The sequence below is a fragment of the Piliocolobus tephrosceles genome, chromosome 5 (assembly GCF_002776525.5).
Source record: "Piliocolobus tephrosceles isolate RC106 chromosome 5, ASM277652v3, whole genome shotgun sequence".
NCBI classification, from domain to species: Eukaryota; Metazoa; Chordata; class Mammalia; order Primates; family Cercopithecidae; genus Piliocolobus; species Piliocolobus tephrosceles.
In genome coordinates, this window is record NC_045438.1 from 114,993,674 (window position 1) to 115,020,565 (window position 26,892).

General features: G+C 36.0%; 1 protein-coding gene across 1 annotated transcript in view; it reads right to left on the reverse strand.

Annotated features, from left to right (window-relative positions):
• MLIP (muscular LMNA interacting protein) overlaps positions 1 to 24,054 on the reverse strand; it is a 202,831-nt gene extending 178,777 nt beyond the window's left edge. The window contains exon 1 of the mRNA XM_023222970.3: positions 23,941 to 24,054. Coding sequence (XP_023078738.2) covers positions 23,941 to 24,003 — 63 coding nt within the window. The 5' untranslated portion in view covers positions 24,004 to 24,054. The remainder of the gene's footprint in view (positions 1 to 23,940) is intronic.
• Positions 24,055 to 26,892: the final 2,838 nt, after the last annotated feature.

The window sequence follows — 26,892 nt, forward strand, 5'->3', positions numbered from 1 at the left end:
ACCAAGATAAATTACATAGATGACATGCTGTGTTAGCTCCTTCATTTCCGCTCAGCTTTTCAAGATGGATCATTTCAATTCATTATATCTTAACTAGCCACAAGGGGAATAGGTAAATGGTGCTCTTATTCATTTAAAACATCATTTTTACTTTAAAACAAATACAAACGTATCATGGAATAAAGCACAGTATTCACACTTATTTGTTGATGTAAAATGAAGACATTATCTAAGAAGTACCAGATGGGAGAAGACGGCCTTAGGCTGTACCTAAGTTCTTTGGGAGAACTTGTTCCCACTGTTCTGACTTAACTGCTAAAAGGAAGCAGCACTGAGTCTAAAGAAGGTTTGAGGATGTTTGTAGGAGTGTCCTGAGGTGCTGCTCTGGCAGAAATCTCAGAGTGAATGAATAGTAAATCTCTGAGAGTCTTGCGACTTTTGCCTGCAGCTTATCCTAAACAGACACAACTGTGTCTAAATCTTCCCAGATGTCACCTTCACTCCCTTTATATTTTATGTTTCTGTTACTACTCATGGTTCCTTCCCTACCTCCCAAGTCAGCAAATATTTCATTACTAAGTGATGATGATGATAATGACGATGGTTGTGGTAGTAATGAATAGATTCCTACATTTCCAAATTTCAAGACATTGTGATACATGTTATTCGACTGATGTTAGTTTTATTAAAGAGGAACTTTATTCCTAATTCACACATGTGAAAACTGAAGGAGAGATTAGGTATATTGTCCCTGGTGATGATAGTCTTAGGACTCCATATCTGCTGCCCTTTCACTGTAAGACTCTGTCTACAACTCCTCTGTCCTTTGTTTCCTCAACTTGCTTAGTTCATGTCACAGAATACTGGTTTACAGATGTTTTATAAATGTTCTTATATAATTTCACATTTTATCCTAACTAGACCGTGACTTTCTGGTGACATACCTTCTGTGGTGATGGAATCATGACTTTAAAAAGTACATTTGTTACCTTAAAATCAATTGCTAGGGAAATAAGCTGAAAACTCAGTTATAAATCTGTAAATATATCTATTAAAATCGAAGAACAAGGTGGAGGGAGAGAGAAGGAAGAGAAGGATGAGGAGGAGGAGAATGTAGAGCAAGAGAAGAAGAAAGCAGATAGGAACTGCTACATCCCTCTTCTACTGGCCTAGCGAAAATCCCAAGAGATGCTTTAGGTAATAGGAGAACTTAGTCCAGACAACATTTATTACATCTAGGGAGAGTCTTGTCAGTTTTATTCACAGAAAGGCTATGAGTAAAAGCCAAAAATTGCATAGACTGTTGGGAAAGAAGTTGAGTAAAACCCTTGGGGAACTGCTGGTTTCTGGATTAAGATTTATTCCTTTCTTATGTAGAAGAACCTAATACTGTTAAGGGATCCACCCTACCCCCACAAACCCTATATGAATTGGGAAAAATTGACCTGATCCCAGCAACAGGGAAAAATCCTAACTTCTAAGTTGGGGGTTCTCACTAAGTGGTACCATCCTCCTAGTGGAATGTGAACATATGTGAGGACATTTTTGGTTGTCATAATAAGCATTTGGTGCCTGAGGGAAGCTAAATTAGCTACAAGGTATAGAACGACCTATATAATCAGGAATTGTACCAACCAAAATGACAATTATGGGCTGATGAAAAAAAACACTGGCCTAAAATAATCAACAGCAAAATACTTTGCCAATGACAAACATCCTTGAATAGGTACTTAACCAATGATATACAAATGGGAAATCTGCACATGAAAAGATGTTCAACATTATTGGCCACTAGGGATGCAAGGTCAAGTCATGATGAGATACTAGCATATGTCTATTAGGATGACTATAATAAAAAATACTGAAAATATCAAGTGTGGATAGGGATGTAGACCAAGTGTGGATAGGGATGTAGGGACTCACATGCTTTGCTGGTGGAAATACAAAATATTTTGGCCACCCTGGAAAAACAGTTTGGCAGTTTTCTGTGAAGTTAATCATATATGAGTCAGAAAGCCCTCTCCTAGTTATTTACCCTGGAAATTGAAAACTTATATTCACACAAAATCCTATACCTACTAAATTGTATCACAGCTTCATTTATTAACTGCCAAAAATCATGAACAATTTAAATGTTCTTCAGTTGGTTAATGTTTAAACAAACTGTGGAACACTGATACAATGCAATACTACTCAATAATACAGAAACTAAGTATTGGTCTATTGAGGCATGGAACAATATTGTTATGACATTCCCAAAAAGATAAAACTATAGTGTTGGAGAACAAATCAGTGGTTGCCAGAAGTTGGGGGTAGGGAAAGATAGAACTAAAAAAGGGCAGTTTGAAATTTCATATTTTGTCTCCATGACAGATTTTTTGTTTTTAATTTCAACTTTCATCATAGCTTCGGGTGGTACATGTGCAGGTTTGTTACATGGGTACAGTGTGTGATGCTGAGGTTTGGGGTATGATTGATCCCCTCACCCAGGTAGTGAGTTTATTACCCAACAGGTAGTTTTTCAGCCCTTGACCTTCCTCCTCTCTCCCACCTCTAGTAGTCCCCAGTGCTTATTATTCCTGTCTTTATGTCCATGTGTACCTGTTCTTTATTTCCCACATATGAGTGAGAACATGCAGTATTTGGTTTTCTGTTTATTCATTAATCCTATTAGGATAATGGCCTCTAGCTCCATCCATGTTGCTGTAAAGGACATGATTTCAATCTTTTTTATGGTTGCAATGTATTCCATGGCGTATATGTACCACATTTGCTTTCTCTAATCCACCACTGATGGGCACCTAGGTTGATTCTACATATTTGTTATTATGAAATAGTGCTGTGATGAATGTATGAGTGCATCTGTATTTTTGGTAGATCAATCTATTGTCCTTTGCATATAAACCCAGGAATGGGATTACTGGGTCAAAAGATAGTTCTGTTTTAAGTTTGAAGAAATCTCCCAGCTGCTTTCCACAGTGGTTGAACTAATTTACATTGCCATCAACACTGTATAAGTGTTCCCTTTTCTCTGTAGCCTTGCCAACATCTGTTACTTTTGACTTTTAATAATAGCCATTCTGAAGACTCTTGAGCAGTCACCATGTACTCTCTTACCTCAAAAAAATTCTACTCTTTCATTCTGTTTTATTTTCTTTTTCTATTTATTGTTAACTGAAATTACCTTGTTTATTAATTTGTTGAGTGGATTGTCATCAGTCCTCTCACCATCCATTACCTTAATGCTGGTCCCATGAAGACTGTGATCTACTGTATCCTCAGTACCTAAAATAATATCTGACACGTGGTAGATTCTCAAGGGATATTTTAATAGATTAATGAATTACTAATGAATAAGGTAAATAGTCTGATGTACATTAAGTGCTCAAAAATGATGAGAGACAATATCTCAACCTCTACAATTCTACAATATTCAACACAAAAATATGACCTGTTAACAAGTACCTGTGCTCTTAGAAATCTTTTTTCAGGCCAAATATGTTGGGTTTGCATAGCCATAGTCACTGTTTACTGAGAAGACACTTTCTGATTTTTAAATTCTCTAGCTCTCTGTAGGTGGAGAATTCTGCAGTTATTATTTGGTGCTGATCTAAAGTGTTTAACATTATAGCATGGCTGAACATTTCAGCCTACAACTCAGCACAACAAAGAAAACATGCAAAGAAATGAACATAGATGATGTTTGCTTCTACATGTTACATTATCTCTATTCTTTTCAACTTCATTTTACGGATTTAAAAAAATCAAAAGATGTTAAGTGATCTTAGTGAAAACTTAAACTTCACTGCTCTTAGTTTTCATGTCTTGCTTGTTTAGGTCAGAGAATAAACAAGCATTGTGCAGTTTTACACATGAGGCTAGCTCCCACTTGCTCATTTGAAACCAGATTCACAGATGAGAACTACATTGAAAATTTCTGATCTGTGTATTCATTCCATCTTTAAATCTGAGAGACACAATTGCCCACATTTGCACTATGCCAAAGGTGCATGGTGTCTTTCATTTTGAAAGACAGGAGAGTTCTGGCTTTGAGATTAGACTTGACCATTAATACATTTCAATAATATTCACCCATTTTAATCCAACATACTTATTCCTCTTCAGTTATTTTATTTGTGTTTGTTTTTAAATGGCAGCTCCCAGCGTGATTTTCAGAGAAGAATGATTTAAAGTTCATAAAATGTCATCACACATTTCCATTTTCTCTAGCAAATTACCCAGGAAACCAAGATGAAAGTCAAACTTAAATCACTTAGACTTTTTACAAAGCGTGACATAAAATTATTAGAAATTGCAATTTCCAAAGATCTTATGTAGTTTTGCTCATAGCTTTCTTTAGTGAAACTTTTATTGTTCAAAAATCCAAAGGATGGCAGTCTTAAAAAGTGAATTAAATTGGTTATATAGATTTCTGTGGAGATTATGTTTCTCCCAGTTCAACCAGAGAGAAATTTCCCAATAATAAACTCTACATCTATTAAATTATATGATGTCTTTGGCAAGTATGTGCTCAAAATCTTTGCTAGTTTTCAATGTAATTTCCTTATATAAAAAGCAAATGTGGTTACTTACACATATGATAAAATGATAAAATAGAAAACAATTTTAATTTGAGTTATTTTATATAATAAAACTGATTTGTTTGATGGATAAAAAAATTAGATTTCAAAAAGAAACAAAAGAAAATGATATATAATACATGCTAAAAAATTAGAGATTGGTAATGAAAACAAAAGTTCAGGAGACTTTTTAAGGACATCTGAAAGCAGAGAGCAAAATGTCAGAAAGAGTGGTTTTCTAGACATGGACTTTAAGGATCAGTAATTGTTTTTTAAGGAATCATCATAACTTCATAAATATAAAGAAAAATTTTTTAAACTAAAAAAATGAGAGATGATATAATCTCAAAAGAGCAGAGCTTTTAATAAATTGAATAAACATAAATTATTCTATTAAAGAAATTGCAATTGTTCTTATTTTCCTCATTTACTCTAGAGTGAGTAAAACCTCATCACAGACAAGCACTAATCCAAACCATTTTTGACATCAGCCTTGTAGAGAGCCTCAGGAATGAACAAGGTGCTTCTAAGATTTGTTTTGCCTTTCTTAAGAATCTCTTTTCAAGAAGTTTCAGGCCTTTTGATCAAACATAAGCGGAAACCTCACTGTGAAACTGATAACCTTAATTTATGCCAAAGTCATAACAGAGAACAAATATCTACTGATGGATTAGTCATCAAAGGGCATACTGAATAGTCTAGTATGTCCCCTTACTCGAGATCTTTTTATGGGTACTCATACCACAAGTTAGGACCTAATCCAATCTGTGGTAAAACATTGAGGGCATTAAGGAGTGAGGTGAGATGTGAACAAATATTTTCTGAACTGCATATATATTGATCTAGGTGATTCTGTTATTTAATCTCATATTAAACACAAAAATATTGTCAGTAGATATCATTAACTATACTGAGATTACAATACACTAACAGATTTGAAGTTCACTGAGGAGAAATTGCCAAAGACAACCCCACAACTGGAGGGCATCAGAACTGGAATTAATTGTTTGAATCCAATATGATGCCTTAAGCACTCAGCACCGGCAACTTTGTTTTTAACATTACTCACAATCCTCTCCTGTGAGGACTCATATATCTCTTTTCTAAAATAATCATTTTCCTGTCAAAATGTAACCCTAGGGTGTTGACCTTTGCTTTCTCAACAAATCTGATAAACTTCTGCAAATTTACAAACGCCTCCCAAAGACTAGCAGACTACTCCTTCCCTTGGACATCATTTCACAACAGCAATGCCTTTACCAAAAACCATGATTGACAACCCAAAGTTGTCAATATATTTGGGTAAACTTATTACAGCAGCTTAGACTACTCTGCAAATACAAGTCCATTAGCCCAATATTTTTCCCATTAAACAGTGTTATTGTTTGGAGACATCTATTAAGCCTCTTTCACAGGCTTTAGATCTCTCTCTCTCTCTCTATCTCACACACACACACTCACACACATACACACTGACACACAAGCATCTACTCAGTTTTGGTGTCTTGTAAACATTCTTTGACAAGCAATCCCATACATGGACCCATTTAATTGTGCTGGATTACAGAGTCCAGAAAAGCCACAGAAGATTAGCAAGAGTTCAGTACCAAATATGTGAATTGATGCATGCAGAGCTGCAGCTGTATGATGTACCCCTGGCTTCTTAGGGTTGTAGAGACACTGTGAGCATTGTCACCAATCCTTCACAGAGTTTACATAGAAGTATCCATCAAAGAAGAAAAAATCAGCACATGACATGTAGAAAAGCAATACAAATGGTTAGAGGCCCCTTCTGACTGCCCAAACTCTGACTAGTCATAGTCCCATGTGTGGACCAAGGACAAGATTCATAAATATCACAAATACCTACTGTGTTTCTCAAAGGGTAACACTGCAAGAATATTTTTAAGTCTTGGCATTGTCCACAAGTTCCCAAGAAGGTATATGTGTTTCTCCCCTAATCCCAACACCCCAGTTATGAAGTATTAATTTCCACTTGGTAGTCACTCAGTAGAACATATCAGAGACCCTACTTCTCTCACTCCCCATGCCACAGCCAGCCTGGAACCTTCCATATCTTGGCTACTGTGAATAATGTCACAATGAACATGGACTGCAGACATCTCTTTGACCTACTGATTTCATTTCCTTTGGATATATACCCAGAAGTGGGATTTCTGGGTCATATAGTAGTTCTATTTTTTATTTTTTGAGGAACCTCCATATTGTTTTTCATACTGATTGTACCAATTCATATTCCTACCAGAAATGTACAAACGTTTCCTTTTGCCACAATATCTCCAACATTTATCGCTGGTCTTTTTTGATTCTCATTAACACTCTTGCTGATCTTTCTGGGAATAGCCATTCTAGAGCTATTGTGTGAAGGAAAAAATAGCTTTCTGCTAAGTTGTCAATATATTTGGGTAAACTTATAACAGCAGCTTAGACTACTCTACAAATACAAGCCATTAGCCCAATATTTTTCCCATTAAAACACTGGCGACTAATTAGAATTACAGGAAAATAAACTGTCAAGACTTTTGCACATGTTATTTCTAATAATAACCCTTTGACATAGGTAATATTATTATCTTCATTTCATAGATGAGAATTCTGGATCATAGACTTAGATGTACAATGACAAACAATAAAGCTTTAAAAATTAGGAGAATATCTTCAAGACCTAGGACTAAGTGAAGAGTTCTTATACTTGATACCAAAAGCATGATCCATAAAAGAAAAAATAATAGGTAAATTGGACCTCAGCAAAATTAAAATATTTGCTCTGCAAAATATTCTGTTAAGAGGATGAAAGACACGCTATGACCTGGTAGAAAATATTTGCAAATCACATATCCAACAAAGAACATGCATCTAGAATATATTTTTTGAAAAAACTTTCAAAACTTAATAAGAAGAAAACAAAATGAAACTCCAATTAAAAACTAGGCTAAAGATCTGAACAGACACTTCACCATAAAAGATATACATATGACAAATAAGTACATGAAAAGATGTTCAACACCCTTACCATATGTCTCAGCAGTTACACTTCTAGCATTTATCCCAGAGAAATGAAAACCCTTTTTTTACACAGAAATATATACACAAATATTTGTACCAGCTTTATTTATAATTGCTAAACATGGGAAACCATACAAATATTCCTCACTGGGCGAATCATTAAACAAACTGTGATACAGCTATAGCTATACCAGGGAATAATACTCAGAAGCAAAAAGAAATTGCAGATCCTCACAACTTGGACTCACCTTAAGGAAGTGATGCTGAGTCAAGAAAAAGCCAAAAATGCTTGTATACAGTCAGGCACCACTTAATGACAGAGATTCATTCTAAGAAATGTGTCCTTAGGCAATTTTGTCATTGTGTAAACATCATGGAGTAAACTCACACAACCCGAGATGGTGTCATCTACCATACCTAGCAGTAGGTTATACCATATGACCATATCTGGGCTATATGGTATAGACTGTTGATCCTAGGCTACAAACCTGTACAACATGTGACTGTACTGAATATTATAGGCAATTGTAACACAATGGTATATATTTGTGTATCTAAGCATAGAAAAGGTACAGTAAAAATATAGTATAAGAGATAAACAATGGCACACCTGTGTAGGGCACTTACCATGAATAGAGCTTACCGGACTGGAAGTTGCTCTGGGTGGGTCAGTGAGTGACTGGAGAATGAGGATGAAGGCCTAGGACATTACTGTACACTACTGTAGACTTTATCACTGTGCAATTTACACTAAATAAATAAAAATATTTTTTCTTCAATAATAAATTAATCTTAGCTTACTTTAATTTTTTACTTTATGAACATTTTAAATTTTTTAACTTTTTGACTTTTGTAATAATACTTAGCTTAAAACACAGATACATTGTAGAGCTACACAAAAAATATTTTCTTCATATCCTTAGTCCATAAGCTTTTCTCTATTTTTAATTTTTTTAACTTTTTAAATGCTTTTATTATAAACTAAGTGAAAAACACACACATTAGCTTAGGCCTACACAGGAGGAGCAAGATCATTAAGATGTCACTAGATGACAGGAATTTTTCAGCTCCGTTATAATCTTACAGGACCACCATCATATATGCAGTTCGTCATTGACCAAAACATCATCACACAGCACATGACTGCACTGCAAAATTTCATTTATTTAATATTAGTGAAATAATATAATTATACTTGCTGATGACATTGTTGATGAATATAGATGAAGAGCAGATTATTGATTATCAGGGATTTCATGTATGCTAGGTTTACACACTAACATAGAAATCTGAAAGAATTATTTAACATTAATTGAAGAGAAATTATGTTAGATATTCTCTTTTTGGTTTGTTTTTCATTTGCATTCAAGACCAGACAATAATAGTTGACCAATAAAGTAGGTCCCCAAAAAGTGGTCAAAATTTTGGCACGACAGCTTTTTATATGTGATATAAAAGTTATCACCTATCTAATTACATTTCTAGTGACATTTTAACATGTAATCCAAATATATTTCCCTATTTAAAGAGAAATTGTTTTAACAAGTTGTTGAGTAAAGTTATTAACAAGATGTTAGGTAAATTTAGAAGAATGTTAAAGTACTATTACTTACTTAAAGTCTGTAGTAGTAAGATTTTATTTCATTCCATGATGCCTAAACGTTAGTCCAATTTTTCAAGAACGAAGAATAATAACGGCCTCATGAGGTAAATGTCAGCTTTGATTATTTGTTTATTACACATTGGGGTAAATACAAAGTATGTGTTTCCTCTGAGGGGAATAGGAAGTCATCACAAAGGGTGATGGGGAGCTGAGGTTCTGGGCCTGTCATGAGAGGGATATAGATGAGAGTTAGGAGAGTAGATCTGGACTCAGGCTGTCCTGACGCCAAGTCTTCCACTGGCTTGCTATGTGTCCTGTGCCACAGACTTAAGACTTAGTTCCGGCCAGGCACGGTGGCTCACGCCTGTAATTCCAGCACTTTGGGAGACTAAGGCGGGTGGATCACGAGGTCAGGAGTTCGAGAACAGCCTGTCCAACATGATAAAATCCTGTCTCTACTAAAAATACAAAAATTAGCCACGCAAGGTGGCATGTGCCTGTAGTCCCAGCTACTCTGGAGGCTGAGGTGAAAGAATCACTTGAACCCGGGAGGCGGAGGTTGCAATGAGCTGAGACCACACCATTGCACTCCAGCCTGGGCAACAGAGCGAGACACCATCTCAAAAAAAAAAAAAATTAGTTCCTCCAACTGCAAAATGGGAAAATAGCATCTACCTCCAAGATTTGTGGTGATGATCGCAAACTAAGCGCTTTACCTGCTTCTTAGAACATGGAACGTGTTCTGCCTATTATCTATATCATCATTATCATCAGGCAAGATTTCTCAGTTTATCTTAAACTATCAATCAACAGGGATTTGGTTTTCAATTCTGATGTTACATTACAAAATTTAATTAAAGATGTTTTATAAAAGTAATGTCCTGAAATATTTAGACTACTGGATCAAAACATCAATAGGTCTCATATTATTAATGGTAAGATATCAATACAATCTGAGTAATAAGAAAAATGTCAGCATGCGTCTTCCTTTCGAAATGACAGAGAGCTTATCCCTTCTCACAATTATTGATAGATACCAATCTAAAATTGTACCTAGAACTTTAAACACATAAGAAACCAAAACATGATCCCTCTTTGGGAGGCCAAGGCAGGTAGACCACTTGAGGCCACAAGTTGAAGACCAGCCTGGTCAACATAGCAAAACCCTGTCTCTACTAAAAATACAAAAATTAGCTAGACATGATGATGCACGCCTGTAGCCCCAGCTACTCAGGAAACTGAGGCAGGAGGATCTCTTAAACCTAAGAGGCAGCGGTTGCAGTGAGCCAAAATTGCACCACTGCACTCCAGCCTGGGTGACAGAGTAAGATTCTGTCTAAAAAAAAAAAAAATCCCTTCTACTTCTTGAGTATTATAAAAACAAACCCAAACCAAATGCACAAAAGTTGCAGATATTCAAAAGTCCTCTGCTCTACCTTATCCATATTGTGTATGGTTGTTATTGCAGAGTGTGATGCAGGAGAAGCTATCCCTCAGCACAGGATTTTGGTAGAATATGAATAAAAATCTAAGCAAAATATAAATTCCTTCAAAATAAACATGAAAAAGTTCAAAGGATAACCCAATTTTTATTGATTTCATAAGCATCTCTGTAATCGTAACTGCCAGTGGTAAAGAATTTCACGATATCTGAAAATATCTAATAGATACCAAAAACCACTTTTATATTACTTAATTTTCACAAGGGAATAGTGAATATAACCTCTCATTGGGTTTTACTGGGTTATTCTTGAGGCAAAAAATGAGGCCAAATTAATCATCAAACATAGTATGAAAAAAATAAAACTCTCCAGTTTCACTCCATAATTCTGTCATTGCTCTGTGAACTAGTACTTTAGCTAAGTGACAGGAGACTGCCATTCTCCTCCTGTCACACTCTGTTGATGCTTTTCCAACACCAAAATCTGCAATTCTGCCACCAATGCCATGACTGCCTACCAATGGCCACACTATTGGGAGCAAGCTGCCAGCAACAAGCATGTTGGCATTTAGTGCTTTGTATATCATACAAAGATTTCATGGAAAATTTGTACTGAGCATGACTGATGAGGTTGAGTTGGAGGTCAGTCAGAAGGTGGAGGCAGTCGGCCATGCTCAGGGTCTCTCATTTTCCATGAACAAAAACCATACCTCATCTGTCTCTTCCCTCAGGACAAGTCCCTTCCTGAAAAGCTCTTCATTGTCTCTTGAAAATGGTCTGTGAAAGTGCCAAACTACCAGCTCTCCGGCTGTGGCTGACTCTCAAGGTGAATTTAATTTAGACTTAGCTTGGAATCCCTGTCATAACAAATCAGAAAAAGTGCACATGCATGCATGTGCACACACACACTCAGACACGTAAAACCCATCCTAGACAGTTCAAACAAGGTTTGAGTACCACTTTCCACGTATCAGGCTTATAAGCTGCGAAGAACATACAGTTCCTAACCTTGAGGAGCCTGCAGTCTGCTGGTAGCCAAAGTGGTACAGGCAGAAGGATGCAAGCACTCCAGGCTTCCATAAATCTGCTCTTGGATAAGGAATAAAGCACAAAATCAGATGGCCTTGCATTCCTCTCTGACAAAATCTCATCAAGTCAGCAAGATCATAAAAATGTGAGGTAATGGTACAATTTTTTTAAAGAAAAAATTACTCTGAGCTATTTGAAATCTTAGTAAAACTGAAAAATACAATTTAACCCATAATATTGTTGTCTTTATTTGGTTTGTTAAGATCCTAGGGTTTGGCTAAGAGAGCTGCACAAATATATTCACTAGTTTACATGTTAAGGTTCTGTCAACATGCATGATCTATAAAAGAAGCTTTCCACTTTGTATAACATCTGTATTTCTGTGGAAAAAAGGAAAATACTGTCCACTATAACAAGGCCTTTACATTTCTTTGTATCATGTTATCATAGATTAGTAACTAATTCCCCTACTATGTCCACTATTTTTACTTTTATAAACAATATTGCAATAAACATCATTAAACCAAATATTTATATATTTCTTTGCTTCATATAAATGTCTAGAGTAAAATTATTTGGCCAGTAGGTATGTAAATAATTAAGGTCTCAACACATATTATACTCCAGAAAAATGGTAGCAATTTATAGTCCTATCTGCAGATGAGACTGCGTATTTTTTAGAAAAATTCTTAAGTAAAAAACTTAATTATTGGAAGTGTTGCTTTCCTAGGAAAATATCTTACTTGCAAGGAATAAAAATGCCAGATGAAGGTAAGAGGCATATAGTATGATACCCTGAGCAGAAAACAAATAGTTGCTGGGTTTAAAATTTATTTGAATCAGATTGTGCTGTCAATTGTGTACTTATGTTCTTCTTTTGAATATTCTGTGCACATACACATATACCAGGACCCCTTCCCTAATCCTTCTTCTTCTTACCTATATTCTTCACCTCCTACAAGAATCCCACACTGACAAATCTAGCAGCTTTGGGGTTTTTAAAATTAATTTTATGAAGCACATATTAGGTATGGTCCCAATTATTTGTACCTCACAATTTAGCATTTATTTTTATCTCTATGTAATATTTGCATTCATGTAATGTAATTATTCTCCACTGAGATTAGGCCATAACACCTTTCAGAATAGGCACGATATTTTAAACATTCTTGTTTTTGAAACTTCACCACTTCACAGAACAAAAATACAGTTAAAAGTTAATAAAATTTTCATGACACACTTCCTAGTGGGAAAGTAAGCATTGTCTCTTGACTGACAGTTGCTTGAAATCATATGTGGCTTTTTCCCGAAGGAAACAATCCCCAGTCACAAGTCCAGGGTTTCTCCAGACCCAAGAAGTAACTTGTATACCACTGTGATTCTCATTTCCCTAATGGCTACCATATCACTTACTGAATGCCTACTGTGTGTGGGTGCTTTTCAAATATTTCCACATTTTTAGTTCATCTGACAGCTCTGTGAGACAAGTCATAGCCCATTTTACAAACGAGAAAATGATGGCTCATTTAGGTTAAACACATAAGCGCCCAGATTTGATTCTTACCCCAGAGTCCCAGCATTTAACCACCAAAATTACTATGGCAAATGATTTTCTTATGCTGAGAAAAAGAGTAAAGATTATAACCTGTCATACAAGCTGAAATTTTCAAACTTTCAGAAATGACATAATTTTAGTTACGTGATCAGAATTTCTGGCATGCCAAATAACATAACTTAAGTGATGATTTCACGTAGTAAATTGTCTTTAGTCTTGGTCCATTTTTGCTGCTACAACAAAATATCTGAGACTGGATAATTTATAAAGAACAGAAATATACTCCGGGAAGTCCAAGATCAGGGTGCCAGCAGGTTCTGTGTCTGGTAAAGGCTCATTTCGTATTGATGGTGTCTTCTAGGCACCCTCACATGGTGGAAGGGACAGAAGGCAAAAAAAAAGAGGAACACTGTGTCTTCACATGGCAGAAGAGCAGAAGAGAATGAACTCATCCCCTCAAGCCCTTTTATAAGGGCACTACTCTCATCCACTAGGACTCCAACCTCATGGCTTCATCATCTCTTAAAAGCCCCACCTCTTAATACTATCAGTTGATGATTAAGTTTCAACATCTGAATGTTGGAGGACACATCCAGACCATAGCATCTCTCAAAAACGAATAAAGATGTTCCACAGCACCCATCATTTATTGAAACGATTTTCCAGCACAAATAGAGCATTGAGAGCAAGCTTTTAAAATAAATTGAGGGGCTTCTGGGTCAAGATCACTAATGGAACACATATGTTTCTTTCATATTCTTCTCTGGACACTATTAAAATGAGGGTAAAGGAATTTTAAACCATAAACCCACAAAAATAAGAGATCTGGCAGAGAGAAAAATCAGTATGAAAAAGCACATTGTAAATTTCTGGAAGATGAAAAGGAGATAGAGGTAGACGGCCAGAGGAAGATGAGCTGCCAAGAAGAGACCTTATAGTATAAATGCCTTTGCAAACCCTGGAGGGTGCCAGAGTCAAGGAAGACAAATTCCACAAAGGCATGACTGTAAAACAGGGTTGAAAAGAAGGAGATTCATTGAAAGTCTCTAAAACCAGCTCTTTCTTTTCCTTTCCCACCCTATGCAAAGACAGACCAGCAGGCAGGAGGTCTACAAGCTGCAGGCAAAGCATTGCTGGGCTGAATGAATGAATAAGCAGAAGCAAGTGGCACGACAAAATATGCCAGAATTCTAAGACTAAAAGCTGAGTTCAAGTGGAAAAACAAAATAGGGATGAAAAAATGTTTTATTTCCCATATATTTCCTTCACATTCTAAATTAATGCCCCACTCTCTGTAATAAGCATATTAATTCACGCTAACATTTTCTTCCTTCAGCCTCCCACTATGACATGATGTCCCTAGAGAAATTATAACAGGTTCAGGAAAGCAATCCTATGAGCTCTCTCAACTGCTCCTAAGACAAATATCATCAAGTTAGTATTTAAAATCACGAGGTAGTCTCTAATCTGCTACACTCTGATAGCTATAAGGTACTAGGCCTATTTTGGAGACCAAGCTCAAGGGGACATCTTCCCAGAAGCTACCCAGGCAAGAAAATACACATTAACTGAGAAGAAAATTAATAAAAGGACCCTTGAGAAATTTTGGGGTTGTAAATAATAACAAAAGACCAGCAACTGAACTACAAACATCCTCTAACCATTTTTTTAAACCATCTCCTTATTTTCTTGAAGGTCATGTAGCAAAATAAAGCAGATGATTCTCTAATGTAATTCCATCACTAAAACCACAGTCTATTTGTCATTCCCTTAGGGGAGCCGTACTTGGGACAGAACAACTAGATATATAATTGCAATTCTCACAATGAGAACCTAGAAAATATTTCGCCGCACGTACAGTATGCTATAAATGTCACTGTGAAAGCACAGCTCGGTTAAAGCCTGCAATCCATCTATCTCCTTTCTGTTATTCACCATCACACAGAGCTATATCAAAAGATCCATTCAAACAGTGAGTCTCAGACTTACATTATCAGCAGACACTGCTTTAATTAGCAGTGGTTTTCAAAGGACTGGATGGCTTCGAGAACTTGATTTGAACCATAAAGTAGAAATCTGGATCCTTATCAGTTTCACTTCTCAACTCTCAGCTCCCCTCCCTGGGTTCCAATAGACACAGCCCTCATTTTTCTTAATGTAAGAAAGAAAACGAAAATGGTGACTAGAGTTTGGCAATACTTGTGCGTCCACTTTTTCCTGAACCACCAGTGATGCAGAGGGGCTAAAATTAAGGTTGCAAAGGGACTAAGATATCTGTGTCAGGTACGTTGCAGGGAGTGGTAAGAATGACAAAAAGAGAATGAATAAGAGCCAAATAAACCATTTTTAAAATAACATTTAACACACAGATTTTATGTGTATGTGTGTGTGTGTGTGTACATTAATTTTTATTCCAAATGAAAACACAGCATCCACTTTATTTTGGGTTAAGTGTGAGAAAATATAATGCTTTATTTCGGGTATTTCAATACAAACATTAAGGCACTGACTGGCTACTTTTTTCATCTATTTCACAATATTTGCCCATGATCCAATTCCTGAATCTTGGTTATTTCTTGGTGAAAACATAGAAAAAATACGAAATTTAATTCATCAGTACCGAACTGCGAACCTTCTCTTCTAAAAGGAATGTTTCATCTAATAACAAGGACTTCTACTTTACATTTGATCAGTGATAATATAAAAATACAAACTATTTCAAGATTCCTAATGCTTGAATAAATAGGCATCAGTTGGTATGGAAAGAATTTAATAAATCCACAGCCAGAGAGCACTTTCGATAGATGCATAAAATGCTGAAGAGCATAGCAATCTTTTCAAATCCAATCCAACCTTTCACTTTGTAGATAAAGAAGCCAAAGGTTAAGTGATTTGTCAAAGGCCATATAAGCACAACTTTAACTGTAATACCAGTCTCCTGGAATCAGATCCAACATGCTTCTCACCATACTAGTTGGCACTTAGGGAGAGATGGAAAACCTCTTTGGAATAAGAATCCTTGTCACCATCAACACACACACACACACGCGCGCGCGCGCACTGGACACAGGTTCTTCATTTAAATTTTTATAGGTATGTCAATTAAACACCTGTACACACTCACTTTTTCATTTTTCCAGTCTCTCCTCATTCTGCCATTATGCACATTAGGACTTTAATTCTCACTGCTTAGCATTTCCCAATGATCCTCATGGTCCACCACTATCACAGCATATTTCCTGTCCTCCCCTTTATTTTAAAATTTCATACTATAGATTCTTCTGCAATTTTTAAACTTTTGTTATTGGTTCAAAGGAGAACAGGCCAGAAAGAAGTTAAGATGGAATTATTTCTTATTCAAAAGAGATGTAAGTTTTTCAACTACTTAGTTTTTCACTTTGGTCTGCCAAACGATCAGGATTCATGGTTACTATTTACTACTATACTTCACCTGGGATAAGACCAGAATTTTTTAATTACTCATAATACTTAAGGGTTGTCTCAGTTATCTGGAGAACATTATCTTAATCATCAAATCTCTAATATCTGGTGCAGAGAGATCAATCCTATAATCCCCTTATTGACATCTCAGAAATGGCTTACCTCCCTAAGAAAGGGAAAAATTAATTAATTTTACTAAAAATTCAGGAGTGACACAGGGTTCAGAAACTCAGAGAATCCTGGTTCTGAATTCCCTCCAGTTGCCTTCCAGTTGAGGAATGCTTACTGAAAAACTTAACATAAAATTTTGGTCTCTACCGCCCATCTGTCTTATGAAGATAATTATTTCCACAGGGTATTTTAGATGTCAACTCTGGATGCCATCTCTAGAGAAAAGTGGATAATAAATTTAAAATATACCAATGATGAATGGGCCATTGTGGGAGATGTGCCAAGTGGAGACGTGGAATGCACAGTAGGCAACAAAAACACCTTGGAGAGGGCAGCTGCAGCCTTAAAGACGCTGAAGTGCCTACCGTGGCCCAGGATGATGTCACCGATAAAATCAAACGTGAGCCGACAGCTTAGGGGAGTTAAGGTATGGGGGCAAAGCAACTTACATCCTCTACCATCAAAATTGCCCCTCAGACAAAATGAACATCTAACGCAACTTTATCAGTTGAATCCAAAACATAGCAAGAGTCATTGGTCAGCTCTATGAGTAGCAGAGACATGGAAGGAGGTTTCCAAAATAAATGATGTAATGCCAAAAAAAAAACAAAATCATTGTTTGCATGTTTTTATCTTTCTTTCCTTCATTTAGGTCATCACCAAAATTAGTTTATTAAGAATGAATACAACCAGTTGTAGTATAAAGATACATACATCCAGTACCTTACCGCCAGAGATTTCCTACTTATTACATTTAATTGGCATTTATTACTTATTTTATTATATGAAGTTGCCTTATAAGGAATAACATATAGATCAGAAGCAACATTCAAGCCATACTGAAAGTAATATCTAGATAACACATCAGAAACATTGGCAGAATAGATGACTTGTTTTTGGGCATGTCAGGGCCTTCAGAGTGAGAGCCTATTACCAATGACTCTAGTTAGACACAATTAGAAAGAGAAATAAATATATAAGTAGATATTATGGCAGAATAAAACATGTTACAGGCCAGGTGTGGTGGCTCATACCTGTAATCCTAGCACTTTGGGAGGCCGAGGTGGGCAGAGTGCCTGAGCCCAGGAGTTTGAGACCAGCCTGGGCAACACAGTGAAACTCTGTCGCTACTAAAATACAAAAAAAAAAAAAAAAATTAGCTGGGCATGGCAGTGTGTGCCTGTAGTCCCAGCTACTCGGGAGGCTGAGGCAGGAGAATTGCTTGAACCTGGGAGGCAGAGGTTGCAGTGAGCCGAGATCGCGCCACTGCACTCCAGCCTGGGCAACAGAGTGAGACTCCATCTCCAAAAATAATAATAATAATAATAATAATAATAATAATAATAATAATAATAATGTTACCATGTTACAGCATAAAATGCTTTACAATCATTCCCATTGTTAAGACATTCTGAAGAATAATTATACACTTGCTACCACAGGTCCGTGTGAGAAATTGGGGTGTCAATGGTTTGTACACTTAGAGTATTTCTTAGTGGCTAAAAACTATCATTATTATATCATAATGTACTTAAAAATAGAGCATAATAATTGCCTTGAGGGCTAGGACTTTCTTTATCACATATGTTCGCACTGTAGCCCTTAGTACTCTGTTTTATTCAAAATAAGTGCCTAGGGATGTATACTGATTTGAAAGTCTGTTTTGTTTTTTCTAAGTACATTGCCATCCAGTAGGCACTTAGGTTGCATCTCTGAAGATGCTCACCGACAACACTCAAACCTGTCATCAGATAATGATATGAGGAATTAGAACCCAGCACTAACCTCGTGTTGTTTGTTAACAGATTTCTTCTTAGAAAGTAATTAATTTTATTTGTATTAATGAAGCTATGAATTAATAAATAATTTAGGCTGGGCATGGTGGCTCATGCCTGTAATCCCAACACTTTGGGAGGCCGAGGTGGGCGGATAACCTGAGGTCAGGTGTTCGAAGCTAGCCTGACCAACATGGTGAAACCCCATCTCTACTGAAAACACAAAATTAGCAGGGCCTGGTGGCGCATGCCTGTAATCCCAGCTACTCAGGAGGCTGAAGCAGCAGAATCGCTTGAACCTAGGAGGAGGAGGTTGCAGTGAGCTGAGATCGCACCATTGCACTACAGCTTGGGCAACAAGAGTGAAACTCGAACGCACAATAAATACATTAATTAATTAACCTTATTTAAATAACTCTCCTTCACTGAATTATCACAAAATTCTAAAATGTATAGTTCTTTGTAGTTTTACATTTTAAAAACAGTTTTTTTCATTTCTTTTCTCTTTTGTTGTATTTAAAAGTAAGTGGTATGGGCCGGGCGCAGTGAGTCACGCCTGTAATCCCAGCACTTTGGGAGGCCGAGGTGGGTGGATCACCTGAGGTCAGGAATTTGAGACCAGCTTCGCTAACGAGGTGAAACCCTGTCTCTACTAAAAATACAAAAATTAGCCAGGCGTGGTGGTATACACCTGTAATCCCAGCTACTCCGGAAGCTGAGGCAGGAGAATCGCTTGAACTCAAGGGGCAGAGGTTGCAGTGAGCTGAGATCGTGCCATTGTACTCCAACATGGGCGACAAGAGTGAAACTCTGTCTCAAAAAATAAATAAATGAATAAAATAAAAAATAAATAAGTGGTATGAACCCTTTTTTCTGAAATCAAGAAGAATGTTTTATTATGAGATCATAAGTAAATTTACATATCATTGGATAAGTTTTTCTCCCTCAAATTCAAAATAAAATTTTCAAATATAAAAAGTAAATTTTAAATTACTTAAAATAAAATTTTTCAGTTCCTATCTAATGTAGATACACCCTGTTTAAAAAAATAAAAAAAACTAATGTGGTCCAGACACAGTGGCTCACGCCTGTAATCCTAGCACTTTGGGAGGCTGAGGCGGGCAGATCACAAGGTCAGGAGATCGAGACCATCCTGGCGAACATGGTGAAACCCCATCTCTACTAAAAATACAAAAAATTAGCCGGGCGTGGTGGCGGGCGCCCGTAGTCCCAGCTACTCAGGAGACTGAGGCAGGAGGATGGTGTGAACCTGGGAGGCGGAGCTTGCAGTGAGCCGAGATCCCGCCACTGCACTCCAGCCTGGGTGACAGAGCAAGACTCCGTCTCAAAAAAAAAAAAAAAAAACTAATGTCAGAAGACCTATTTTCTTTCTCAATCTCAAGGAGTTGCCTTTTTACTCAAGGAAGCAGTATTTATAACATTTAGAAATTGACTATTGTGTTGATTTAATTGTACCAAGTTTCAATATAAAATAAGTTGAATCATATACTCTTCTTATCATTATTTTTGTAATATTATTGAACATTCACTATTTGAGAAGATAAAATTGTCTCTTGAGATATATTATGTTAATGCAATAGAAATTATTAAATTTATGCATGAGATCTGTTTGTTCTTATAATCTCTTAGAGAAAGAAACCATTATTATATCAGAATGCCCTGAAGTATATGATCATTTTTACTATAGTAATATATGATTTTGTTTCCTTTTCATTGTGAAATTTCAGTTGAAGGTAAATATAAGTAAAATTCTTTGTTGATGCATTTATAGTCTAAAAGAAGTTTAGAAAATAGTCAAGATTTGTTGTCTTAGTTTTACTTATTTATTAAACATAATACATAGAAACTAGTACCTATTTCTAAAACTATTCCAGAAGTAACTTCATGTTATAGATACAAATATACCCAACTTGAATGTATTGCTTTGTCTATCATTATTCCAAAAATGCAACTCAAAAATAAAATCAGACTACAAATTCATATGCTAACACATCATTTCTTAAAGTATGTTGCAGAGAACACTACTAGTTCCTCAGAATATGCACTGCTATTGCACACACATTAAAATGTATTACATTGGTAGGTGAGTTTAGGAAACACTGGATTAACCTGACAGTCTTTAGTATGTTACAATACAAATATGAGTCTCCGAGGGGAAATGTGCTGTATAGTGCATTTCCTGCTCAGTGTTTTCTGAATATTCTTGAGCACAAACCAGAACCACATTTTGTGACGCACTTTGGAAAATCAGAATTCCCAGGAACAGAGTTTAGAAAATACATGATAGGAAAAACAAAAGATCCATTCAGCCTCAACAGCAATTATGGTGGAACTAACCAAACTGAAACGTATTGTAACAAAATACTTTCCTCCCTTCTTCCACCTCTCTACCACTTCCCACAAAAATTAGCTTTACTGTCATCTGACTTAGCAGAATCAGTGACTAAGATATTCCACATGGTTTAATAGATGGTATTCAAAGGGGTGGAAATGTCCTTCTAAGTCCATGTTAATTGATTTTTTTCTTCTCATGTTTGAAATATTGGAATGACATCAACCAAATTATGAGAACTTTCACTTGGCATTGGTAGATTTAAGAAATTTTGAAGAATTTGATATCATTCCTTTATTTCTGATTATGTATTGATTAACAGATGTAAAAGAGGCACCTTCAATTGGTTCAGAACCTAGCAGTCTTTTAGTCAGCAAACAACAATAAACTCAGGGCAAAAATCAATACCTAAAAGTAGCAATTCACTCACCTAGGGTAAGACAAGATTTATATTGGATGCGTAGCAAAGAATCTTGCTTAACTTTTGTCTTGTCTTTGTCTTTGTCTTGTTTTATCTTTGTATGGAATAAACTGATGAATTTTTAAATTCTGCAGACTGGTGACTTTCTGACTTATTTACTATGGATCTTATCTTAGAAATTTTTTCAAATAAAGTCAATAATGTTCATTGCTTAAGTGTGTGACACATACTGTAACACTGTTCATAATAAAGATCCTTATGAGAAATACAGCTTTAATTTAAAACAAACATATAACATGATATTATAATGTACACATATTTAAATATTCTAATGGGAAAAATATTGTCTTCTTTTAAAAACCAGACTTTTACAAACTTTACTATTTGTAATAAATAAATTGAATAAATTTCAGAAAATAGTGAACTCCTCAAGAACACATTTTTCAACCGTCTTCAGCAACCTAGCCAGTCATACTGTGTTTCATTGGTATTAACATGAAACATAATGCTCGATAAACTGAAGTTTTTGGATATTTATTCACGTAAACAGCCAAAATAACTTCTATTGGAAACTCTCAAAGATACATCAGAGATTTTCCAACTCTCTTAAATAGAAAATACTGAGCATAGGCGAAATTTTTCTTGATAGCATTGTCATCGGATCTCCTGTATCTGAAAGGTGTCAAGTTCCTCAGCTCTATTTGCTTGTACACTTAATTACCCCAGACACTGGGCTTTCATGTGTTCCCCCTACTCACAGAACAGCCTCTCTTCTCAGTGCAGGTGAATGTTCTTATGCCTCTGATGTGCCGCCATATTTCCCCACAATCTTTGGAAGTCAATCTGAGGCTAGCCCTAGGCCTCTGCTACAGAGTAATGTTCATGAGTTTTGTGACAGCTACTTCCTCTAAGGAAAGGTTTTTGCTCACTTCTAGATTTATAGCTGTATTCAAAATAGAGTCAGGTATGCACAATGCCTGACTTTTCAGAAAGTGAAATGCTAACACATCGAATCACTTCAAATAAGAAGAATCCATCTTCACTTTGTGCACTTGCCCGATGTCCACTATGTTCACTTGCAAAACTTCCTGTAAAAGACTGCCAGGAAGCTCAGGGTCAAATTTCACACTAATTCATAGCAACTATTTATTCATGTATTTATTTACTCCCTATCTGGTTCCATAAAGGTTTTATAAACACTAAGCCTTTATGCTTACCATATCTGGGTTTTCTTTTTACTTTTAAATGCATTTTAACTCTTTTCTTTCCATATTAGTAAACTTTGGGTATGTGCTTTTTAAGTGAATCAGGCCAAAAACAGTCTAAAATTAGGTTTAGGCTAGGGACTTCACATACATTATAGTTTTTATTCTTCACAAAAGCCTTCAGATTAGTTATTACTGTTCCCTATCTTACACATGAATTAACTGAGACTCAGAAAGATTAAACAAAACCCATGGTCTTATGTTTGGTACTTGTGGGCAAGAATTTTCACCAAGCCCTTTCTGATTCAAAATCACTGGTTAGCTCAAGGACACATGGCCTTTCCAAATAGTCAAAAAGCGAAATACTCTGTGGCCATTACCTGTCTGGACAATCACCTAGGGCAGAGGTCAAAAGTGGGTACTAAAAATGATGACCTGATTCCTTTAAGAAAAGGTTGTATATTTTATTCAATATATTACTTTAAGATCTTGAGATTCTAATACACTTCAGGAGTTTTCAACCCAGTATGGTTCTTTTTATCATTTTTCTAGTTTTAATATCTTGAATAGTCCATAAACCTCAACTTCACATGTCTAGAACAATGTATTGCCATGAATTTGGTCTCATTATGGGCTATATTATCTTACTTTTTTAATTTATGCTGGTATTAAAATTAGTTATGACCTGTTCCAATGTTAACTCTGTAGCCACAGTAAATTTACAAACATAGCTACCTATGCTCATCAAATGAGCCATGGACAGCACATTTAACTCAAGGTTACAGTATATTTTGTATTTCAGCAAATATAAGTGACCATTATTAATCAGTGACATTTAATTGCTTAGTATCGAGGCAAAATTACTTTTATAACTTCTATAGTAAAAAACTTTATCCTTATACTAGAAGTTCATTAAACTTAATAAAACATTAACATATTCCATAGTATTTATTTTTCTTGGCACATATTCCTGGTATCTCTGAGGAAAAAAATGGACTTTGAACACTTGCTAAGCTTCACATACATAAATAAAACAATCTTCCAGTGCTGAGGCAATCACAATGAGAGGTCAAAATAAATGGATTCCAGTTTATAAAATGAAGGTAAACCACATCATTTAACTAAATCAAATTTGCCCTCATTTGTATAATGGCATTTTATGTATAACTTTATTACATTGTTTTCAGGAAAGCCCATGGAACTCATTAATTTTAAAGTTATTGACCAGCAAAGCATGGAAACAGAGGCTGGCTAGCATAACTTTTTCAATCTATGACAGTTGCTCTACTACCCTGTCAATTTCATTATAAATCTGTGTGTGCTAGATCTCATGTCTTACCGTCAGTTTCTCCTCTAAATTCTTGTTTAATAAGCTTCTTTTTTCATGCTTTTCAAGTTCCATATTGAAAGAGAATGAGAAGGAGAGAAAGACTGAGAGACAGAGGTTCAGATTCTGTCTAGAAAATGATTCGACGTGCTTACATGTTAGATATTGCAGGACATTCCAAGTTGTGAGAGCCTAGGACACTATCAGAGAGCCCTAGCGATAATTTCTGGTTAGCTAGTGTTTCCATTTATAGATGTTCAAACCCTATAAACAGAGCACTGAAGAGAAGTCAGGCAGCTGGCCTTAGATAATGATAAATGTCCCTAGATATAAAAGCAAACTCTTCAGCAGAATATTCCAACAGGTTAGGCTCCCTGAACCAATACAGATGTATGTGACAAAAAGCCACGATCAAAGAATTCATTAACAGTTGGTGCAACAGAATAAAATATACTCTAGAATATAGGCTTAATAAATCAGTTAAAAAGAACAAATGTGATAGTCAGATAGCAAATAAAATCAGCGGATCTAGGGCTTCCAAATTCCAATTTGCATCCTAGTAGTGTAGATATTTATGTACTACTTTGTAGATTTTTTAAAATGTTGCTTAAAGAGGAAGACCAAAAGTACAACTAATTGAAACTATAAAGACATGCAAACATATATTCAAGGGGTGTTGTCAACTTTATTCCATGGAGAGTAGACAAAATGATGTTTAAAAATACCATGAAATAAAAGCGTTTTTCTTCACAAAAATGGATTTGGTTCTCCATTATCCTGGCTTTTTCACTGGGAGCAAAATTATGATATAGAAGATAAAACTCATTTTTTCAGTGGAACAAGTATTTTCAGCTTTCTTTAGAAAATGTTACATGCCTTAAAGAAAATTAATTGGGCAACTTAATGGTAAATAGTTCTCCCTGTGTTTTGCAGCAAAACAAAATATATGGATGGTAATAGAAGAATATAAATGGAATTCAGAGTAAACTAAGACTGCTTCTCTATGGTGATTTAATACCTCATCCTGTTTAAAACATCCTTTTAACACGTGTTTTTTGGTTTTGTTTTGTTTTGTTTTTTACTTTAACTCAAATTCCCTATCAGCTTTTCCTTCATAGGAAAACATTTCAGAAAATGTATTTTGTGAAGCTCTATCCTTTCAAACGATTGCAGTCAATCCTCTGTTGTCAGGCAGGGTTGCTCCAGAATTTATTCTGCATCCTGATGGAAGGGTTGAAGACTTCAGAAGTGAAACACTGAGTAGGCAATAAACCTATCCTTCAGGATGATGAATTCAGAAACACTATATTATATTCCTGGGCAAAAGGGGCTTCCCCTTTTGACTCAAATCTAAATTCCAGAAAGGAAATTATTTATGCTGGTTATTGTCCTAACAAGTTGGAAAACAAAAATCTTAAAGCTTGATTAACATGCAAGATTAGTATGTGTCAAAAGCAAGGCAATTGTTAAAATCTTAAGTGAACGAACTTCCTAAACCTCTCTAGAAAAAAAAAAAAAAAAAATCATGCTGTGACTGCAAAAGGAAACTCAATTCATGCTCAGCATGCGAGTTTAATGCCTGAAGACTCAATCCAGGATCCGGTTAGGAGGAAAAGGAATGGTGCATGTGATGCAGAGTTGGTTGGCAGATGAGAATATGGTAGTGATTTGGAAGAGATGTGCGAGGCATGAAAAGTTTTAGTTACACAAACATGTCCTAAGTACCTATAATAGATAAAGATTATCCTAGGGGCAGGTAGATTTTTTAAAAATAAAATAATTGAAAATAATAATACAATTTAAAAATACAATCTCTGGATTTTGGCCCTCAACAAACTCACAACCGAGGTGCGACTGGATAGTAGTAGGATAATAACCCTCAGATGGCACAGTTCCTTGGCATACTCACCGTGTGCTAGGTACTGCTTTAAGGCTTTCCAAGTGTTATTTCAATTCACCTTTAAAATCACTCTAGAGGGTAGATATTATTGTCTTCCCCATTGTCATGGGCTAAATTTGTGCCCCCAAAATTCATATGTTGAAGTTCTCATCCCCCAATACCCTAGAATGTGACTGTACATGAAGAATGTTCTTGAAAGAGGTAATTAAGGTTAAATGACGGCATTAGGGTGGGCTCTAATCCATTATGAGTGATTCCTTCTAAGAAGAAATTAGAACACAGGCACTCACAGAGGGAAAGCCCTGTGAAGACTCACTGAGAAGATGCCCATCTATAAGTCAGAGAGAGCAGCCTTAGATGAAAACAACCCTGGTGCTGCAGGGTAAGCAGCAGCTACCGTAAGAAGAGTTTGGTGGGAGATCTCACACCATCTTGCTGGCACAGCCTACAAAAAGTCAGAAGACAGAACTTAGGCTGACTATGAATCTGTGAACAAATGCATGGACAGCATTTGTAAAATAAATGAAGAATACCTGAAGAGAAAGATCCCAGCAGCCCCACTGTCACACTGATATCATCAGTTGTTTGATTTTATGGACAATCTGGCAGACCTCAGCTGCCTGGTTTAGCGAGCTGATAACCAGACATGCCAGCCTTACAACAAAGATAGGGTTAAAGAGAAGATCTACATGCTCCTGGATCAGCAGGCCTAACAGACCAGGACGTAATTGAGTTGGAAGCACTAGGGGAATGAGGGTGGGCTTCACAGGTTTGTACAAAGAACAAGCTGTAGTGGAAGTTTAGGATTACAGTGTTCCTGTTTCTATTTGGTTACACTCTAGCCAGGATTGCATGTATTAGATAAATGTGAGGGTCCTGTTCAACCTGAAGCTCTTGTTGTTCCCCTTTTTTACTTTTACTTTTTTCTTTTTTTACTTAAACATTGTTTGTGATGATTTGGATGGAAGTTGTTCTTGTTCAGTTAACATTGGCCCCAATCCTCCAAACTGTCCATAACATTTGCTGTACTAACTAGTCTTTACAATGAAGTTAGAGGTGGAAAA